Source organism: Notechis scutatus, chromosome 1, assembly GCF_049901735.1.
Source record: "Notechis scutatus isolate UNSWTSFEM ecotype Mainland chromosome 1, rNotScu1.2, whole genome shotgun sequence".
Classification (NCBI taxonomy): Eukaryota; Metazoa; Chordata; class Lepidosauria; order Squamata; family Elapidae; genus Notechis; species Notechis scutatus.
The window spans coordinates 88,516,442-88,533,446 of NC_142009.1; the positions used below are offsets into that span (position 1 = coordinate 88,516,442).

Consider the following 17,005-nt stretch of genomic DNA (forward strand, 5'->3'; position numbering starts at 1 on the left):
TGTTGTTATGGTTGAAGCTGAAGTATTCATTGACAGGTAGGACATTGCAATGTATGATTTTATATACCATGCTTAAGTCAGACCGAAGACGGCGTAATTCAAGGTTTTCTAGTTCTAGAATTTCAAGTCTGGTGGCATAAGGTATTCTACAATGAGTAGAAGAGTGGAGAACTCTTCTTGTGAAATATTTCTGGACTTTCTCAATTGTGCTAATATCAGATACGTAATGAGGGTTCCAGACTGATGAACTGTATTCGAGTATTGGTCTAGCAAATGTTTTGTATGCTCTGGTTAGTAGTGTGATATTACCAGAGAAAAAGCTACGTAGGATTAGGTTAACAACTCTTAATGCCTTTTTGGCTATGTAGTTGCAGTGGGCTCTAGCACTTAGATCATTAGAGGTGAGTATTCCAAGGTCTTTTACAGAGCTTGGGTCATCCGCAAGATCTTGACTATTCAGCTTGTATTTTATTTTCTGATTTTTTTTGCCAATATGTAAGACAGAGCATTTATTTGTTGAGATTTGAAGTTGCCATTTGTTTGACCATTCAGATACATAGTCAAGATCTTTTTGTAGGGTAGCAGTATTGTCTGTGGTATAACTTTCCGTAAATGGGTTCAGTCTCAGAACTTTCCAAACCAAAGATAACAAAAGGTCTTCTTGGTTACTGCTTGCAACCCTTTGTTTCCACAGACAGCAATGAGTCTAGATAGATATTTTTTGGAGGAGTGCAACGCTACTCCATTTCTTTTATTTAGATGGATAGATACCTCCAACCAAAGCATTCCTGTCTTGTGTAATTACATGACCTCCCAAGGAAGCACCTCTGAAAATCAATGATGCTTTTAAAAATTCCATGCATTTTATTCTAATATAATTACTGCAAGAACAGATACCAACTTACTTAATGTAGTATGGAACACTGTTATGAGACACCGATCTCTGCCATGGTAGTTGTACAGAGGCTATAAAAATAATTAAAAAATTGGAAGTAAATAAATCAAGAAATCGATAATTTTATAATTTACAAATAGGCATACTTGTATGAAGATGCTGAATATAGAAATAAGAAGAAATATTTCAAACTCTGGAAGTAAACACTCCTGAACAATTTTTTAAGCATTTATCCTCAAAATCAACAGTACTCATTTCAAATGACTAGTTTAAAACAATTGTTGATGAAAAACCACTTATTTGGAAGATAACTTGGTCCAATTCAGTCCACTTAATAAACAGGCCCAATATACCAGGTGATCGCCTACCCTTTGATTTGGGAGTTTTCCTTTTCCTTTTTTGATTTTTTGCTTGCAAATTTGTAAGTGCATATATTGATTCAACTTTTAAAATACATCTTTCTAAATATTTTTCAGTTAGTATTTATTTTTTGAATCCCCTCCAGTTCCCATAGTTGTTTCAGTTACTTGAGAACAAAACCATTCACATTTTGTAAAACTGTTAAAAAGTCATCTTAGGGTAATAAGATGAACTCCCTCTTTCATTGCGCCTTTTAATCAAGATTTAGTATTATGTTCAGTCATATATTAACTCTGTATCCTCTTTTGTTTCCTATCCAGCGCTTGTAAACCTGCTCCTGACATTACCTAAATACAATTTAATTGTAATTCTAAATTGTCATTCTCTGTGAATTGTCTTTCTGAAGATTTCTCTGAAAGCATCTTCCTTACGTGACAATCATTTTGTTCTATATTTTCTTCAATGCTACTTATTAGAACTTGAGCATATTTGGGATGAAAAGAAAATTAAGAACCCTTGAAGTACTTCATTGGTATACTATTAGAGTCTTCATTAACCCATTTCATTAACACTTACTGGAAAGAAAATCTTGAGATTCAGGTTCATAATCATGGTGTATTTCTTGTAGTAGTTTAATACGATCATCTACCGATATCTGCACGTAAAAATACAAACAAGAAAAAGCAAGTAGTAAGCTTTTAACTGATCATACCAAGCCAACTGCATATAGCCAATAAGACAAATGATGGTTTAAAATTCGTTTGTGCAAATAGATTTAAAGAGAAAATATTCTGTCATCTTAAATCTGCTTCCCCGTTTATAATGTTTAAATAGAAGCTAGTAATGATTCTTCTGTAAGCAATGCAAATCAATATTAAATAAAGACATTCTTAGTGCTTAATACTGTCTACTGAGGTGTTCACTTTTTCCCTTGTCTAAATGTCTGCCTTATTTTGATTTTATTGATCTTTACAAGAAACCATACTGGAACATGCTGCTTACTGATTGACCTTATGGGTCAATATTCTCCTGGTTTGCTAATTAAACTGGATGAATATATACAAAACGTCTCAGTCAAATCTTTGTAAGGCATGACAAGTGTTTCTAGTGCTTCAAATTAGATTGATATGGAAGAAAAAATGTGTTTTAGAACAGCCTCAGAACAGGGGTTAATCATAATTCTTTGTAAATAGCTCTATCAGTTCTTTTCTTACTAAAGAGCTCCTGTGAACTCAAATAAAACCCAAAATAGTCTCCCGAGATGGCTTTAAAGTCTAGTTTAATGAAATTTTAGCATAATAGTAACACAATATTTCAGAAACAGTATGGTGTAATGCTCAAGATGCTGTAGTGACACTAGGAGCTCAGGTTCAAGTTCATCCTTAGCCTTAGCAGCTTACTGGGTGTCTTTGGGTCATTGACTTTCTTTCAGCCCAACCACAGGACAAGGTGGTTGTTGTGGGGAAAATGGAGATGGAAGTGCCCTGAGAAGAAGGAAAGGTAGGATCTAAATTTAACAAATAAACAATGCAAAAGAAAAGACAAGCCTCAAGCATGATCTGGATTTTGAATAATGCCTCTGGGTCCCACATTGTTTAGCTACATTATTTATACCTAAAAGGTTGGAGACTCCCATATTAAAGAATGTGGTTCTTTAATATGGTAGTTCAGTCTATGAAATCAATTCTACAAGGAGGCTAAAACTACTTTTATTGAGATAGGCTATAATAGCAGATTAGAAAAGTCTGGTTTTGGTGTACCTCCTCCTCATCCTCCTTTTTTATAGTTCAGTGAATGAAAAAAAATATCTGTCTAAGCTTTTTCTAAGCACTGTCTGGACATTCTGGACTTATCATTTCGTCCTTATGGCCTTGACAACAGAATCTGTGTATTTCCATCAAGCTAATATTCCTTACTGTCTACACAAATAATATGTTGAATCATTTTGATATTGAATGAAGATTCAATTTAGCAGACATAATCTGAGAAAATTATCTTGTATTTACATCATTTTATGACATTTGTGTAATGACATGATTGTGGTAAGGCTGTAATTTATGGTTGTGTATCAATACTATTGCCAGAGGATTTTCTCCCTGATGTCAGGGATAATGTGGAATCAGTGACAGATTCATGGTTCTCTCTAACTTTAAGCTATGCTGACTGAGGAATTCTGGGAGTTGAAGTCCACAAGTCTTAACGTTGCCAAGTTTGGAGACATCTGTCTTAGTCAATGAAAGCTACCTGTAGAAGTTTCCACCGCATGTTCAAATCATCCAGCTGTCGTGAAACTTTCAAGGATGGATGAAGATCAAGTGGAGAGAGCTGACTGGATAAGTCATTGATGCATTTGATTTTCAAGCTGATTGGTGAAATTTCTTCTCTAAAGGCCTAGAAGAGGGAATACACAACTGCTTTTAGTAAAAATCTTGAAGAGCAAAGGTATAATCTACAAATGATATATGTAAGTGTCCTTCATTTTCCTTCTTTCACTATCTCTCCTGACTTTCCTTAAATATATTACATGTTACAGTGAATATAAAAAAGCAGTGAATCTACTAGTAATGTATTATATTGCCAAGGTTTACCAGGAAACAAAAAGCCACTAAATAAATAGAAATGAAAAAGAAAAGAAAAGATACTTAATAATTCAATAACAAATGTTAGAACTTCTTAATTTGGGTTTCATTATTTTTATATTAAATCAATTACCAACATAAAAATGAAATCTGCTGAAAGCCAGATAATTCTATGAAACTTCACACTGTTTTCCCCAATAATTACTAGTACATCATTTTCAACATCAATGTTGATGTTGTTAATAGATGAAATAATCCTCAACAGATGATGCTATTGGAACAAATAGAAAACATAATAAGTTTCTCTTTGCAGCTCTTTATGCAAATACCATTAAGATGTGAACAATTACCTCTTGCTGGCAGAAAAAAGATATTCCCACTAGTATGCAAAAGCATTCTTTTATGTTTTTATTCAAACGAAAAAAAAAGGAAAGACAGATATTTTATGCTTAAATCAACATATTTAAATCTGCTTTGATTTACTTCTAAGGCAACAGAAATTGTGTTTCATTGAATTTAGCTTACTCTTTATTTGAAAGCAAGAACAAACCTCAGGCAGAGTGTTCTGTATTTATGTATAATGTTCCATTACTCATAAATAGTCTAATTTGTTATTTTCTAGGCAATCCATGGACATACAGGCAAAAGGCTTCTAAGTCCAATGCTAAAATGCTCACTGACTTCAGAATGACATAAAGTCTTAGGGGCTCTACTATTAGTTGTTATAATTTGGAATTCCTAGACTTGTAGCAGAATGGCTTATAGTAGAAAGTCCTGAGAATTCAAAGGCATTTAAAGGGGATAGATTCATTTGGTTTCGGCTTATAACTGCACAACCTTTCCCCTAAAACACAGAGTGGTAAATATATTTTAAGAGAAATTTCAGCCATCCAATTAAAACAATGCAATATTAGAACAGGCCTAAATAATTAAAATATCACCTCACTGCATAATTAAAATATCCCTTCACAAATAACACATCTGTAGCATCCTCATCTATATGGTGGACAGGTGGAAGTGGCAAGAGACTGGTCTCTGCAGTCCAGTTTGACAATGGCATTTAATTAATTAACCCTTATGGTTAGGGTGCCTAATATTCAGGGCACAGAAAGAGAATTTCTGAGTTCCTTGGATTTTCTCTATCTCCCTCTAGCTATGTTGCTCTCATTATATACATTACTGCAAACTTATGCCTCCTGCTGTCATTTTATTGCTATCTAAATAAAATAATGTTAATGAAATGTTACACATTTCCAATGGAAAAGTATGAAGCAGGAATAATATTATTTCACTGGTTTTTTTTATTCTGGATCCAGCTGGACACTGGATTATGACTACCTGAGTACCACTGTACAGTTTCTATAGCCAAAATCTAAACATCATCTGGCAATGCAGTTAAACAACTCCTGGGATCTTACAGTTGTCTTATCAACTTCATCCTGCAATGAGGCCATCAGCCTGTCTCCAACAGGTTTCCAACCATTTCGCACATTCTCTGCCTCTCTCAAGTCTGCATCCAGGTCATCCATGGAACACTGCAGGTCCTTCAGTTTCTCTAGGGCTTGATCTATCTGTTTTTGCCAACCACTGGCACAGGTATTTAGGCTTTCCCACTTCTCCTTCACTTCCGCAGACTGTTTGCGCATAGCTTTAGCAATCTTCTGTGCTTTTTCTTCAGGGGTCAACTCTGAAAACAGGGGGAAAAAAAATGGAATGAACAGGGATTCATAGTGTGTGGACAAGAAATATTGTTGCTTTCAAAATACACTTGCTGCCAAGAATGACTAACTATGGACTTCCATGCCCATTTCTCTCCTTGCAGTAAGTGATGTGTTTTGAGGTGATCCTCAAAGCAGGGCCAAATTAATAGGGAAAGAGACTGAAACAAACAATGTTCAAATGGAGGCAAACACTGAATTTTATTCCTAACAATGTGCCAACAAAAACTGCATTGTAAAAAGGAAAAGGCTAACTTTGGAGAACTTGATAAATAATTGCAACATTATTGTAATGTTATTGTAATGCTGACAAGTGACTCCCGATTAATAAAATAGTATTTTTATACCATCAATGTGAAAATAGCTTCCAGGGCAAGAATATAATTAACTTACAAGATCTATTGAATAAGATACAAATACTACCTAGGATATTAACTTTTAAGAGCCTTTGATAAAAAACAGTTTAAAAAGGTTGATCTGTGGATGATTAATACTATGAATAGGAGGAAAAGCATCCTAGAATATAACAATTGTAGAGATGTTACCTAGGATCAAGTTTAGAAAAAACATTGCAGACCTCTTAATATTGGCTATAAAAAGACAAGCAAACAGTAGAAAAGCATAATTTGTTTAAGACTTTGGCTTCAAATCAGACTCAGATCAGATTCTCTGGGGTTTTTTCTTCTTCTTTGAGGAATTGTCCCTGGGAAAATTAAATTAAATTGCCAATAGCACTGTAATCAACAGCTTGTGGATCTCCGAGTGCTTTCAAACTACAAATCCCAGCAGCTTCACTATTTAGGGCCAAAGGTAAAGGAATCTGGGAACTATAGTTTATTACTATTTGGAAGGCCACAGTTTCCCCACCTTTACTGTATTATCTTCTCAAAGTATGCATATGACAATACTAGATATTTGGAGACCCAAGCAATTAGATTATGAAATGAATTACAAAATTATTTTCATTAAAAAGTTCAGGCTATACACTTCCAACCTACGTAAGTTGAACGAAGCAAGTTTTTCCATTTCAAATCAGTACCATTTTTAAAATTTTAAAACACAGTCATAACTCATAGTATATATACTCTACAGGCATAAACAACTTACAGATACCTGCTTTGAAAACAATTAAAAGCCTCATAGATATAATAACATTTTTTATTTGCAGGAGAAGAAAAGGTTCATCAGGAAAACAGAATGCAATATGGTATTATTATTAATGTATTTTTGCTTTGGAATTTTGTCATACTGCAAAATAGTTGTAATTATAATTTACCTCCATCATCATCATCATCATCATGATTAATCATCTGTGCAGGCTGAACAGATTACTTGTTTATGGAACACTAAAAATGTGTTCTGAACTGATTTTTAGGGGTTGAATAAATGGGAACTCAGATTCCTCCTGTCTGTAGCAAATAATGCCAATGACGCTTTTAATACTAAAGGAAGGAGGAGGAAGAACACTATTGAAAGAAAAAATCCAAGCCTATTTCTCCAAAGTGGGCAAATTGTGACTTTATTGTTCCTGTACTGACCCATAACAATAGATGTGCTCTCCTGACGATTTCTAGGCCAGCGTTCCCCAATTTCTAGGCCAGTGCCTGGCTTCACGAACTGACAAGGAGGGGGAGGAGATGGTTCTGTGCAAGGGTAGGTAAGCACACAAGTGAGTAGATGCATTTGTGCAAGTAGCCACATACATCCCTGCTTGCCCAAATGGAGCTTTGCATGCATGCAAGCTCACCCGCTGCTCGTGCAAATGGGGGGTGCGCTCGCCTGCCGCTTCTGCAGCCCGGTTCCAAACGGCTCATGCCCTGGTAGTGGGACATGGCCCAGGGGTTGTGGATCCATGATCTAGGCTATTAGAAGTAATCTCTTGAGCTTTTCAACTTCCATTTTTTAAAATTATGTATTTATTTTAGTTTTGGAAGTGCTTGATAGTCAGGATTTTATATCTCACTCTGAGGGTACCCAATGTTTAGTGACTGCCTACATCTGTTTTGATTCCCACCAGGTTCTTACTCGGTGGACTTGTTTATTTCTAATGTTCTTAACAATGAGAAGCTAGAATGTTGCAAAGCAAAGTACCTAAAATAACCTAGGGCGGGTTGACAGATACAAAATGTTTGTGTCTATATTAGATGTATATACTGGCTTCCCTCTAGCACAGGGGTGGGCAAACTTTTTGGCTCGGGGGCCGCATTGACTTTTAAAATTTGACAGACGGGCCAGGTCAGCACAAGATTTTTTGGGAATCGCCCCCACCCTTTCCCCCCCTTTTCTCCTCCTTCCCCTCCCCTCGGAGGCCCCCTGAGTCAGGAGTTGCTACTGCCGGCGCGGCTCCAGTCCCGCGTTGCCTCGGGAAGGGAAAGGCAAAAAGGAAGAGCCGCGGCGGTGCTTTGCAAGGAGCAGCGGCACCGGAGGCTCAGGCTCAGCGGCTCCTGGTTTTGCCTTTTCCTTCCCAAGGCAACGCAGGACTGAGGCATGTGAGCTGCGCCGCGGTAGCAACTCCTGACAGCCCCAGCCGGACACCTGAGCGGAGCCTGGGTGAAACTGCCTGTTGCTGCTGCCGGAGCACCACCGGGTCGCCTCCTCCAAGCAGCCCGCCCACTCGCCGGGCTTCCTCTCCGCCGCGCGGCTCGGGGCCAGGCGCGAGTGCCCGTGAGTTAAAAGGAAGCCGAAAGTTGCTGGGAAGTTGCTCGGGTGCTGGGAGCAGGCTTTTAAAGTGCCGCCCGAGCAAAGTTTAAGCAGCCCGCCCGCCCAGTGGGTGGAACCCTTCCCGTTCCTTGGCGGGAAGACGCTCCAGCCTGCAAACTTTGCCTTTGCAAAGTTTAAGCCTGGAAGCCCGGAAATCTACGAGCAACTTCCCAGCAACTTTGAGCCGTTTTAACTCGCGGGCACTCGCGCCTCACCCCGAGCCGCATGGCAGCCCGCTCCAAGCAGCCCACCCTGTGGATGGGCGGAACCCTTCCCGCTCCTCGGGGGAAGATGCTCCAGCCTGCAAACAATTGTTGCTAGGATCTTTAGAAAAACATTGCAGCCCTAATATTGGCTATCAGACAAGCAAACAGTAGAAAAGCATAATTTGTTTAAGACTTTGGCAGCAACTCAGATCAGATTCTCTGGGGTTTTTCTTCTTCTTGAGCGAATTGTCCCTGGGCCTTAATGCCAGCACTGTAATCAACAGCTTGGGGAAGCCCAAGCGCTTTCAACTACAAACCCAGCAGCTTCACTATTTAGGCCAAAGGCACTGGGACTAGTTTCGGCCCAGTTCCCACCCTCCCGCCGGGCTTCTCATATGCGACTACTAGATTTGGAGCCCAAGCAATAGATTATGCCCGAACAAATTAAAAGTCAGGCTATAAGTTACCTAGGAAGTTGCACGGAAAGTTTTGCTGAAAGCAGTACCTTTTAAAAGTTTAAGCCGCTAACTCATAGATATATCTCAGGCAACAACCGATAGCCGCTGAAAAAAGCGCAGTAACATAGGCAGGAGGAAAGGCTCAGGAAAACACCAGCAGCGGCCTTTTGCTTTGGTGTACTCCAAAGCAGCCATCATCACAAATCAGCCCGCTCCGTACTTGTTATGGAACACAAGTGTTCCGAACTCCTTAGCGGTGAATATGGACCAGATCCCTGTCTGTAGCAAATAATGCCAATAACACTTTTAATACTAAAGGAAGGAGGAGGAAGAACACTGTTGAAAGAAAAATTCAAGCCTATTTCTCCAAAGTGGGCAAATTGTGACTTTATTGTTCCTGTACTGACCCATAACAATAGATGTGCTCTCCTGACGATTTCTAGGCCAGCGTTCCTCAATTTCTAGGCCAGTGCCTGGCTTCACGAACTGACAAGGAGGGGGAGGAGATGGTTCTGTGCAAGGGTAGGTAAGCACACAAGTGAGTAGATGCATTTGTGCAAGTAGCCACATACATCCCTGCTTGCCCAAATGGAGCTTTGCATGCATGCAAGCTCACCCGCTGCTCGTGCAAATGGGGGTGCGCCGCCTGCCGCTTCTGCAGCCCGGTTCCAAACGGCTCATGCCCTGGTAGTGGGACATGGCCCAGGGGTTGTGGATCCATGATCTAGGCTATTAGAAGTAATCTCTTGAGCTTTTCAACTTCCATTTTTAAAATTATGTATTTATTTTAGTTTTGGAAGTGCTTGATAGTCAGGATTTTATATCTCACTCTGAGGGTACCCAATGTTTAGTGACTGCCTACATCTGTTTTGATTCCCACCAGGTTCTTACTCGGTGGACTTGTTTATTTCTAATGTTCTTAACAATGAGAAGCTAGAATGTTGCAAAGCAAAGTACCTAAAATAACCTAGGGCGGGTTGACAGATACAAAATGTTTGTGTCTATATTAGATGTATATACTGGCTTCCTCTAGCAGCTCAAAATAGTGGATATTAGCTTTCTTACTTTTTTTTATCTGCAACAACAACCATATGAGGTTGAGTGGCCTGAAAAAGAGCAAGTAGCCCTAAATTATCCAGTGAGCTTCCATGGCTGCAGGTGGACCTGCCTAGGGAAGGCCCCACACTCTGATTCCTAGAAGCATTTTCTAGAAAACAAAACAATGGGTTCAGCCTGATGCTCGGAAGCATGTGCACCTACATAGAAGGTGCACACAGAAAGCATTTTGGGAAGACTGAGATGATAGAGAAAAATCTTATTAGTTTTCTCCTAGTAAATATTTTTACATTGATTACAGTATATCCATCATAATAACTATTTTTGCAGAGTGCACATTATGTGCCATGAAGATTCCAGAGCCTTTTCTTTATGTGATAAGTAGACAGATAACATTTTTGGAATCTGTACACTATTTCCAAATTCTACTTATTAAAGAGAAACAAAAAGAAAAATGTTATTGCTGTTATATCCTGCCCCTACTCTTCCCACAGGCATTGCTTGAGATCAGACAGTACAATACGTGCCATATTTGAGAAAATTAAGATAAAAGCCAGGAGGGAACTGATAATCAAAGTGACTCCTACTGAACATAGCATAGCATAGCATAGAAACATTCTTCAATACTCAATCCTACCATAGATTGGCATGGTTCCTATTCATGAGGACCTCTGTTCTTTGCTAATTAAATTCTTATTGGGGATGCCAGCACCTTAAGATGATTTATTAAGAAGATTAGATATCCATAGACCCACAAAATCTGGCACTGATGCTAAGCAAGATACTTCTTTAGATGTCTCTTAGGTGTGATCATAATGCTTGTGCATTATCATGTATTATTATAATACTTAAATATGTACAAGCTAAACAATTATTAATATAATTTAACATGGCATGAAAAGGCTGCCTTTTATTAATGCTGCCTTATGTGCAGATTGGAAAGATGAAGCTAGTCTTGGGTTCTAAGGAGCTGGGTGAAGATGGCAATAGGCATTATAATTTTTTCTTCATTGTAAATTTCCACAGTATATTGATTAAAATCATGAATTTTCAGATTGCTGGAAGTTGATTCAAAGGACAATTCAGTATTGCTGCATGGGTAAGTACCCTGATTTTTGTTTCAGGGTTGAGTTGTAGATTTGCTTTTATATTTGATATAAAAATGTCATTTAGAAGAGGATTGAAGGCAAACATATGTGCTATTATGAGTAATGAAGAAATTATTTACTTATGAGAAGGCATTTCTTGGCCATAAATATACCAGCCACTTTGATATTCCAGCGCATTAATGTAAAATATACTACTTACATAAAAACTGAGGCCATCAGTGGTGGGATTCAAAAATTTTTACTACTGGTTCTGTGGGCATGGCTTGGTGGGCATCGCAGGGGAAGGATACTGCAAAATCTCCATTCTTTCCCCACTCCTGGGGGAAGGTTACTGCAAAATCCCATTCCTTCTCCACCCCACTAACCTGCTTTCCAGCTCTATTCTTCTGTGCAGGGCAACAAAAGACCAGCCAATCAGCTGGGACTTGGGAGGCAGAGAATAGATGGGGGCAGGGCCAGTCAGAAGTGGTATTTGCCGGTTCTCCAGAACTGGTCAGAACCTGCTGAATACCACCTCTGGAGACTGAGTAACTGTAGAAAGAAACTATGGCTGCAGAGACAAAGTGCTATTAAATAAGACATTTGTGAGAGTAGTTTGATTTTTTTGGATTAATTTTGTTGGGTAGAATCCAGTGAATCTCTTCTGTCAGCAAAAGTAGACAATTTCACCTTTCTCTGAAGCCCTTCCTATTCTTCTTGGAGGAATCAGGGAATGAATATTTCTGCACAGATGTGGTGTGGGGGGGGAGGCTTATGAGGAGGTGCATCTAATGGAAATTAATGCATTATCTTTATTTTCATAGAGCTCCACTTCATAAAATGATCCACCTTAGAGACAAAGAGAATACAAATGTGTGTGCGTGCTCTCTTTCTTTCTAATCATATAAGGCCCTTATGCAAATGCAGTGTAACTGACACAATTAAGAGCACTGCACAGCATCAAATACAGCTTAAGAAACACTATTATGATTATCACACAATAAAGTCTTATGGACCCTTGTCATACTCCCACACGGCATTTTGTTTTAAAGCTTCTGATGATGACTTGAAGACATTGTAATCATAACAAATGCAGCCTCTTCACAGCAGTTGCAGTCGGTCTCCCTTAAACCTGCCCTATACAGCTACTCCAGATGGTACCTAACATAAATGAGGTGCACACATGTAAATCACTTGTAGCCAATATTTCTTTTATGGCTCAAGTATGATTTATTGCACCTTTTGCGTTTGTAATTAAGGGGCAGAACAGATGGTGAATCCTTAATTTAAAGTGCTTTACTTATGAAAATAATCTTTGTCTCCGCATAATTATTGATGTGTCCTGGGGAGTTCCTCAATATTTTCCTCCTTGATTCTAAAATCTTTCATTCTGTCTTTCTATGTTTTCTTTTACACTCTCAATTGTTCTTAATGTCCCTGTAGATTGCTTGAAGCCCTTGCCAAATAAAACCTTGGACAACTGATGTGATCTGCTACTGTTGGCTGAAGCAATAACATGACAAGCACGACTTTTAAAAGCTACCTTTATTATTTATTAACTGTATTCTGCCTTTTTCCAGGCACGCCAAGCAATGCATAGAGCACTCCAAACTCATGCTTTTCCCTAGAAACTACCCCCTCCCAATTTTTTAAAAAAGTACGTCGGACTGAAAGCAGGAGACTGCCCTCATATCAAATAATGGGCTTCTATTACTAAAGGTGAAGGTAAACCTAAATTAGCTATGCTGCAAAAGAGCTCCACAGACTACACACCCCAAAGCAAGTCTTGAAAACATGTCCTATGTTACATCTCTTAGTGTTAGGAAACTATACATAAGATTTTCCTTATGTTTCTTGGGATTCAAAGTGCATCATTCTAGAAGGACAAAGGTTTGGAAATAAGGGGTTCAATGCAATCCAGGACTCTCAAAATATAAATTTCAAAGCAAAAAGGTATGAATGAATACCTTAAATTGGGCCTTACACACACACACACACACACACACACACACACACACACACGTCAGTAAAATCACATTCTAAGAACCATCATCTTATACTGCTACTCTATTTTCAAGTTTTCCTTAAAAAATAGTGCTTCCTATAGAAACAATTAGAAAGGGTTCAAACTTATCCTGGTTCCCAACTTGCTTCCCCCCGCCACCCAAAAAAAGTAGGGTTAGGTATGTGCTACCCTATGAGGCTAGAAAAAAAATCATGCATATGATAAAAACTCTTTAAATTCAGCTATTTAGTTTCACTTCTGTACTCTCTTACTAATCCCATACACAGGGGTGGGATTCTACCAGTTCGCACCTATTCGCTAGAACCGGTTGTTAACATTCTAAGCAGTTCGGAGAACCGGTTGTTAGAAGAAATTAATCTGGCCTAATCCTGTAAGGAAGGCAGGAAGGAAACATTCTGGTGTTGCTTACAGAAACTGACTCTTCGTTAACCCTTATACATTCTTGGCAGGACTAGACTTCCTGTCTCAGGAACGCCTCTGGAGTTTTTTTTTTCCTCCTTTGCTGCTACTTTGCTTGTGTGGAGTGACCATTCAAAGTTACAATGGCACTGAAAAAAGCGTCTTATGACCATTTTTCACACTTACGACTGTTGCAGCATCCCCACAGTCACGAGAGGCCTGGTGAGGAGATGCGTGCCTCGATGTGAGTGATATTGAATTGGCCACGCCCAGCCAATAACATGACCATCAAGCCACGCCCACAGAACCAGTTGTTAAAAAATTTGAATCCCATCCCTGCCCATACACGAAGCTCTTCTATACTGTATTACAAGTATATGATTTTCACATACTGGCCATGGAAGAGGGGGGGACTTCTGATAAATTATATTTTCTTTTTAAACAGCTTTGAGCATTTTATTTTGCCTCCTTACTTGTTCTGACTCAACCATCAGCAATGGACACATGGAATTAAGTCAATCTTCTGCAATTTGATGGTTTCAGATATGCTGGAGCTATACAAATCTTGGGATTTGCAACCAATATAAATCTGGGAGTGCCTTTTCATCATAATTGACAGTATGAAGGGGAAGAGTATCATAAGTTATCAAACTCTTGCATATACTGGATGCTAGAATAAACTCTACGAAGTATTTATTTGGTAATTCAATAGTCCCTTGCTGATGCTCCAATATTACCAATATGCTACCACTACTACTATTACTATTGCTACTGCTGCTACAGCTACTATAGATAATTCCCAGGGCACTTATAGGGTAGTAAAAAGATTTTTAATTTTTTAATTTGTTAAATGGAATGGCAACATATTTATTAACTAATATTAATAATAATTAAATGAAAAAAATAGGTTTGTTAATAACTTTGAGGCAGAAAAGAAGGAATACTGTCAGGCACAAAGAACCAGGATCATTCACTGAGTTTAAGTACAAAAGATTTATGATTGCTGCCTACACACAATAATCTAGTCAACTACTGCTCAGCATTGTATTGATGTTAGATAAGGGTCAGCAGAATTCATGGAGGGACTGGACTTGGGTATGTTGTGAGAACACAAGGACTCTAAACTGATGATGCATTTAACTCTTGCCTTCTAGTTCTGATTTAACTTCTACAAATACAAGACTGAAAACACTGGAAAGTCCTGAACTGATGATATTGTAGAATACAAATCTGTTCAAAATAATGACCTTGTGCTCGTTATGATTATTGCACTAAAAAATTAGCACTTAGAAGTCTAAATTGATGAAAAACCTTAATTAATGAAAAACCTTTCAGTTGTCTATGTGATTTCCAAAGAGTTGTCAAACACACAAAAATCCTAACATTGAAAGCAAACTACATCCAAGTGTCCGTCCATCCTGGCAGCAAAATATGCCAGGCTTTTTGACATATATTTTTTTCCTGAAAGCATTAAATTCTTTTGGGTCCTATCAGGAGCAAAGATTCTTTCTTCTTAGCACAAGATTTTTATGCGAAACGAGACAGAACTAAAATCAGCACCTGTTTCTGCTTGTGAGGTAATGCAGAAAATACCTGTTTGTGATGCTAAAATGTGTACTGAGACAATGTTCTGCACATTTTCTCTTGCACAGTGTCCCATTTTCTTTTGTCTAATTCTGGCTGTCACAATGCTGAATACAGCTCATTACTCTGTAGTCTTTCCCCTTGTCTTATATTATGTTGCATGCAAAGCTTCCATTCTTTCTGTAAAACTTTAACAAGCTTATGGGCTGGGACAGACAGAAGACTATGCTTTGCTTGCATTTGCTCAGTCTTCATAAATGGTGATGAAGAATGACTGCATTTCCACATGAGTAGTGACATTTTTAAGTTATACTGATAGGAAAGATCCAAATTACTGCAGTTCCCACCAAAATATATAACTTAAAATAGGGATCTTAAATTCCATTTAAATTGAGTTACAGATATTTGTAGATGGAATAACATCTACATTCATGGATTTTGAAGTACATATTTTTTTCTAGCTTCTTGCAGTTGGTCAGCCAATCAAGTAGGCAATTGCATACAACAGATGCCTTATTGTAATGTTAGAACATGGGTTTGTCTTTAAGATTTCTGTTTTCATTTCCTAAATAAAAGGAACTTCTAAGAACAATTAGAAGTACTTTTCTTAGGGTTACTGCCAAATTTATCTAAAAGAAAAACTGTTTGTTCACCATCTCTCTCTGAATGTTAGAAACCTGTCCACCTTATTTATCATTTTCTCACTGAATCTCATTTAATTAAAATTAAATTATTTGAAAAAAAAAAAAAAGAACCCTAGTATTTATTTAAAGTAAATAAAGCTCTAGTTTGCAAAGGAGAGGAGATACAAGATACTAGACTGCAGTGGAATGGGGATTTAAATTTATCTGAATTCTTAAGCAATTACATCATTTGAACACTGAATGTTTACAAATTGGTATTTGTATAATTTTTATAAGTTTGATTAAGTTGAAAGATTCAAGATGTTAATTAACTAATCAAAATGCAACTAGATTTTTAAATGAAGCAATTTACCATATCATCATTCACAAACCTGATGGGCTCAAATACCGAATAAATGTTATTGATAACTATTTTCTCATAACACAAGGGCCTTAACAAATTTGAATTTAGTAAATATATTTTCCTAACAAACCCATAATTTAGATTAAAGTTAGATTATGTGTGTAAAATTAGGATGGTGGATAAATTATGCAAGCAAATAAAACCATTTTTTTCATATATTTCAGAGGACCAATGCAAGGATATGAATGGATATGAATCCATTTTCTATGTTTAATAGATAATATAATATTATTGTACAAGACAAGAAGAAGATAATAGAGTAGTCTTGGGGGGAGGCAAGGTGATATGAAGGAAGATATTGATTTAATTACAGGCATTATTATATGATATTTATTAACTAAATCCATTTCAATATGGATTGTATCCTAATTATGGGATTCAAAAAAAATTCATGTCTTCATGGACGATCTCATCAGAATAGAAAAAGAATTGATACTACTCTTATTTATTTTATTATTTTTATTTAATCTCTCAATTGGTTTTGAGACTACTGACCATAATATCCTAGACTGCTTCTATAGAGTTAAGTTGCAGAAATAGTGTTTCCATCAACTATGTGATTTCTCAAGATACTATTTTAAATTTATATAAAGCTGCCTTATATAGATATTAGAAAATTTACTTCAAGATATTATCATGTTGAAAACTACCAGTAGTATTTAATTTGGGAGAAACCACATATGACTTAAACCACATATGACCTGAAGAAAATATTGTTTTTCACAAGGTTTAGTTAACGCAACTTGTATTTGAGAATTCACTGGGTAAATTGTTTCCTAAGCTAGATACTCAACAACTACCCTGTTTCTCCAACAATACGGCCTCCCCCAATAGGAAGTCCCAGCATGTTTTATAGGCATGAAATAAAATTAAGCCCCTCCCCCCAAAT

At 37.5% G+C, this 17,005-nt stretch overlaps 1 protein-coding gene across 1 annotated transcript in view; it reads right to left on the reverse strand.

The window, feature by feature from the left end:
• UTRN (utrophin) overlaps positions 1-17,005 on the reverse strand; it is a 359,787-nt gene that overhangs the window by 72,397 nt on the left and 270,385 nt on the right. Inside the window, exons 56-59 of the mRNA XM_026666216.2 lie at positions 5,253-5,521; positions 3,500-3,646; positions 1,832-1,910; positions 906-966 (exon numbers count right to left, since the gene is read on the reverse strand). Coding sequence (XP_026522001.2) covers positions 906-966; positions 1,832-1,910; positions 3,500-3,646; positions 5,253-5,521 — 556 coding nt within the window. The remainder of the gene's footprint in view (positions 1-905; positions 967-1,831; positions 1,911-3,499; positions 3,647-5,252; positions 5,522-17,005) is intronic.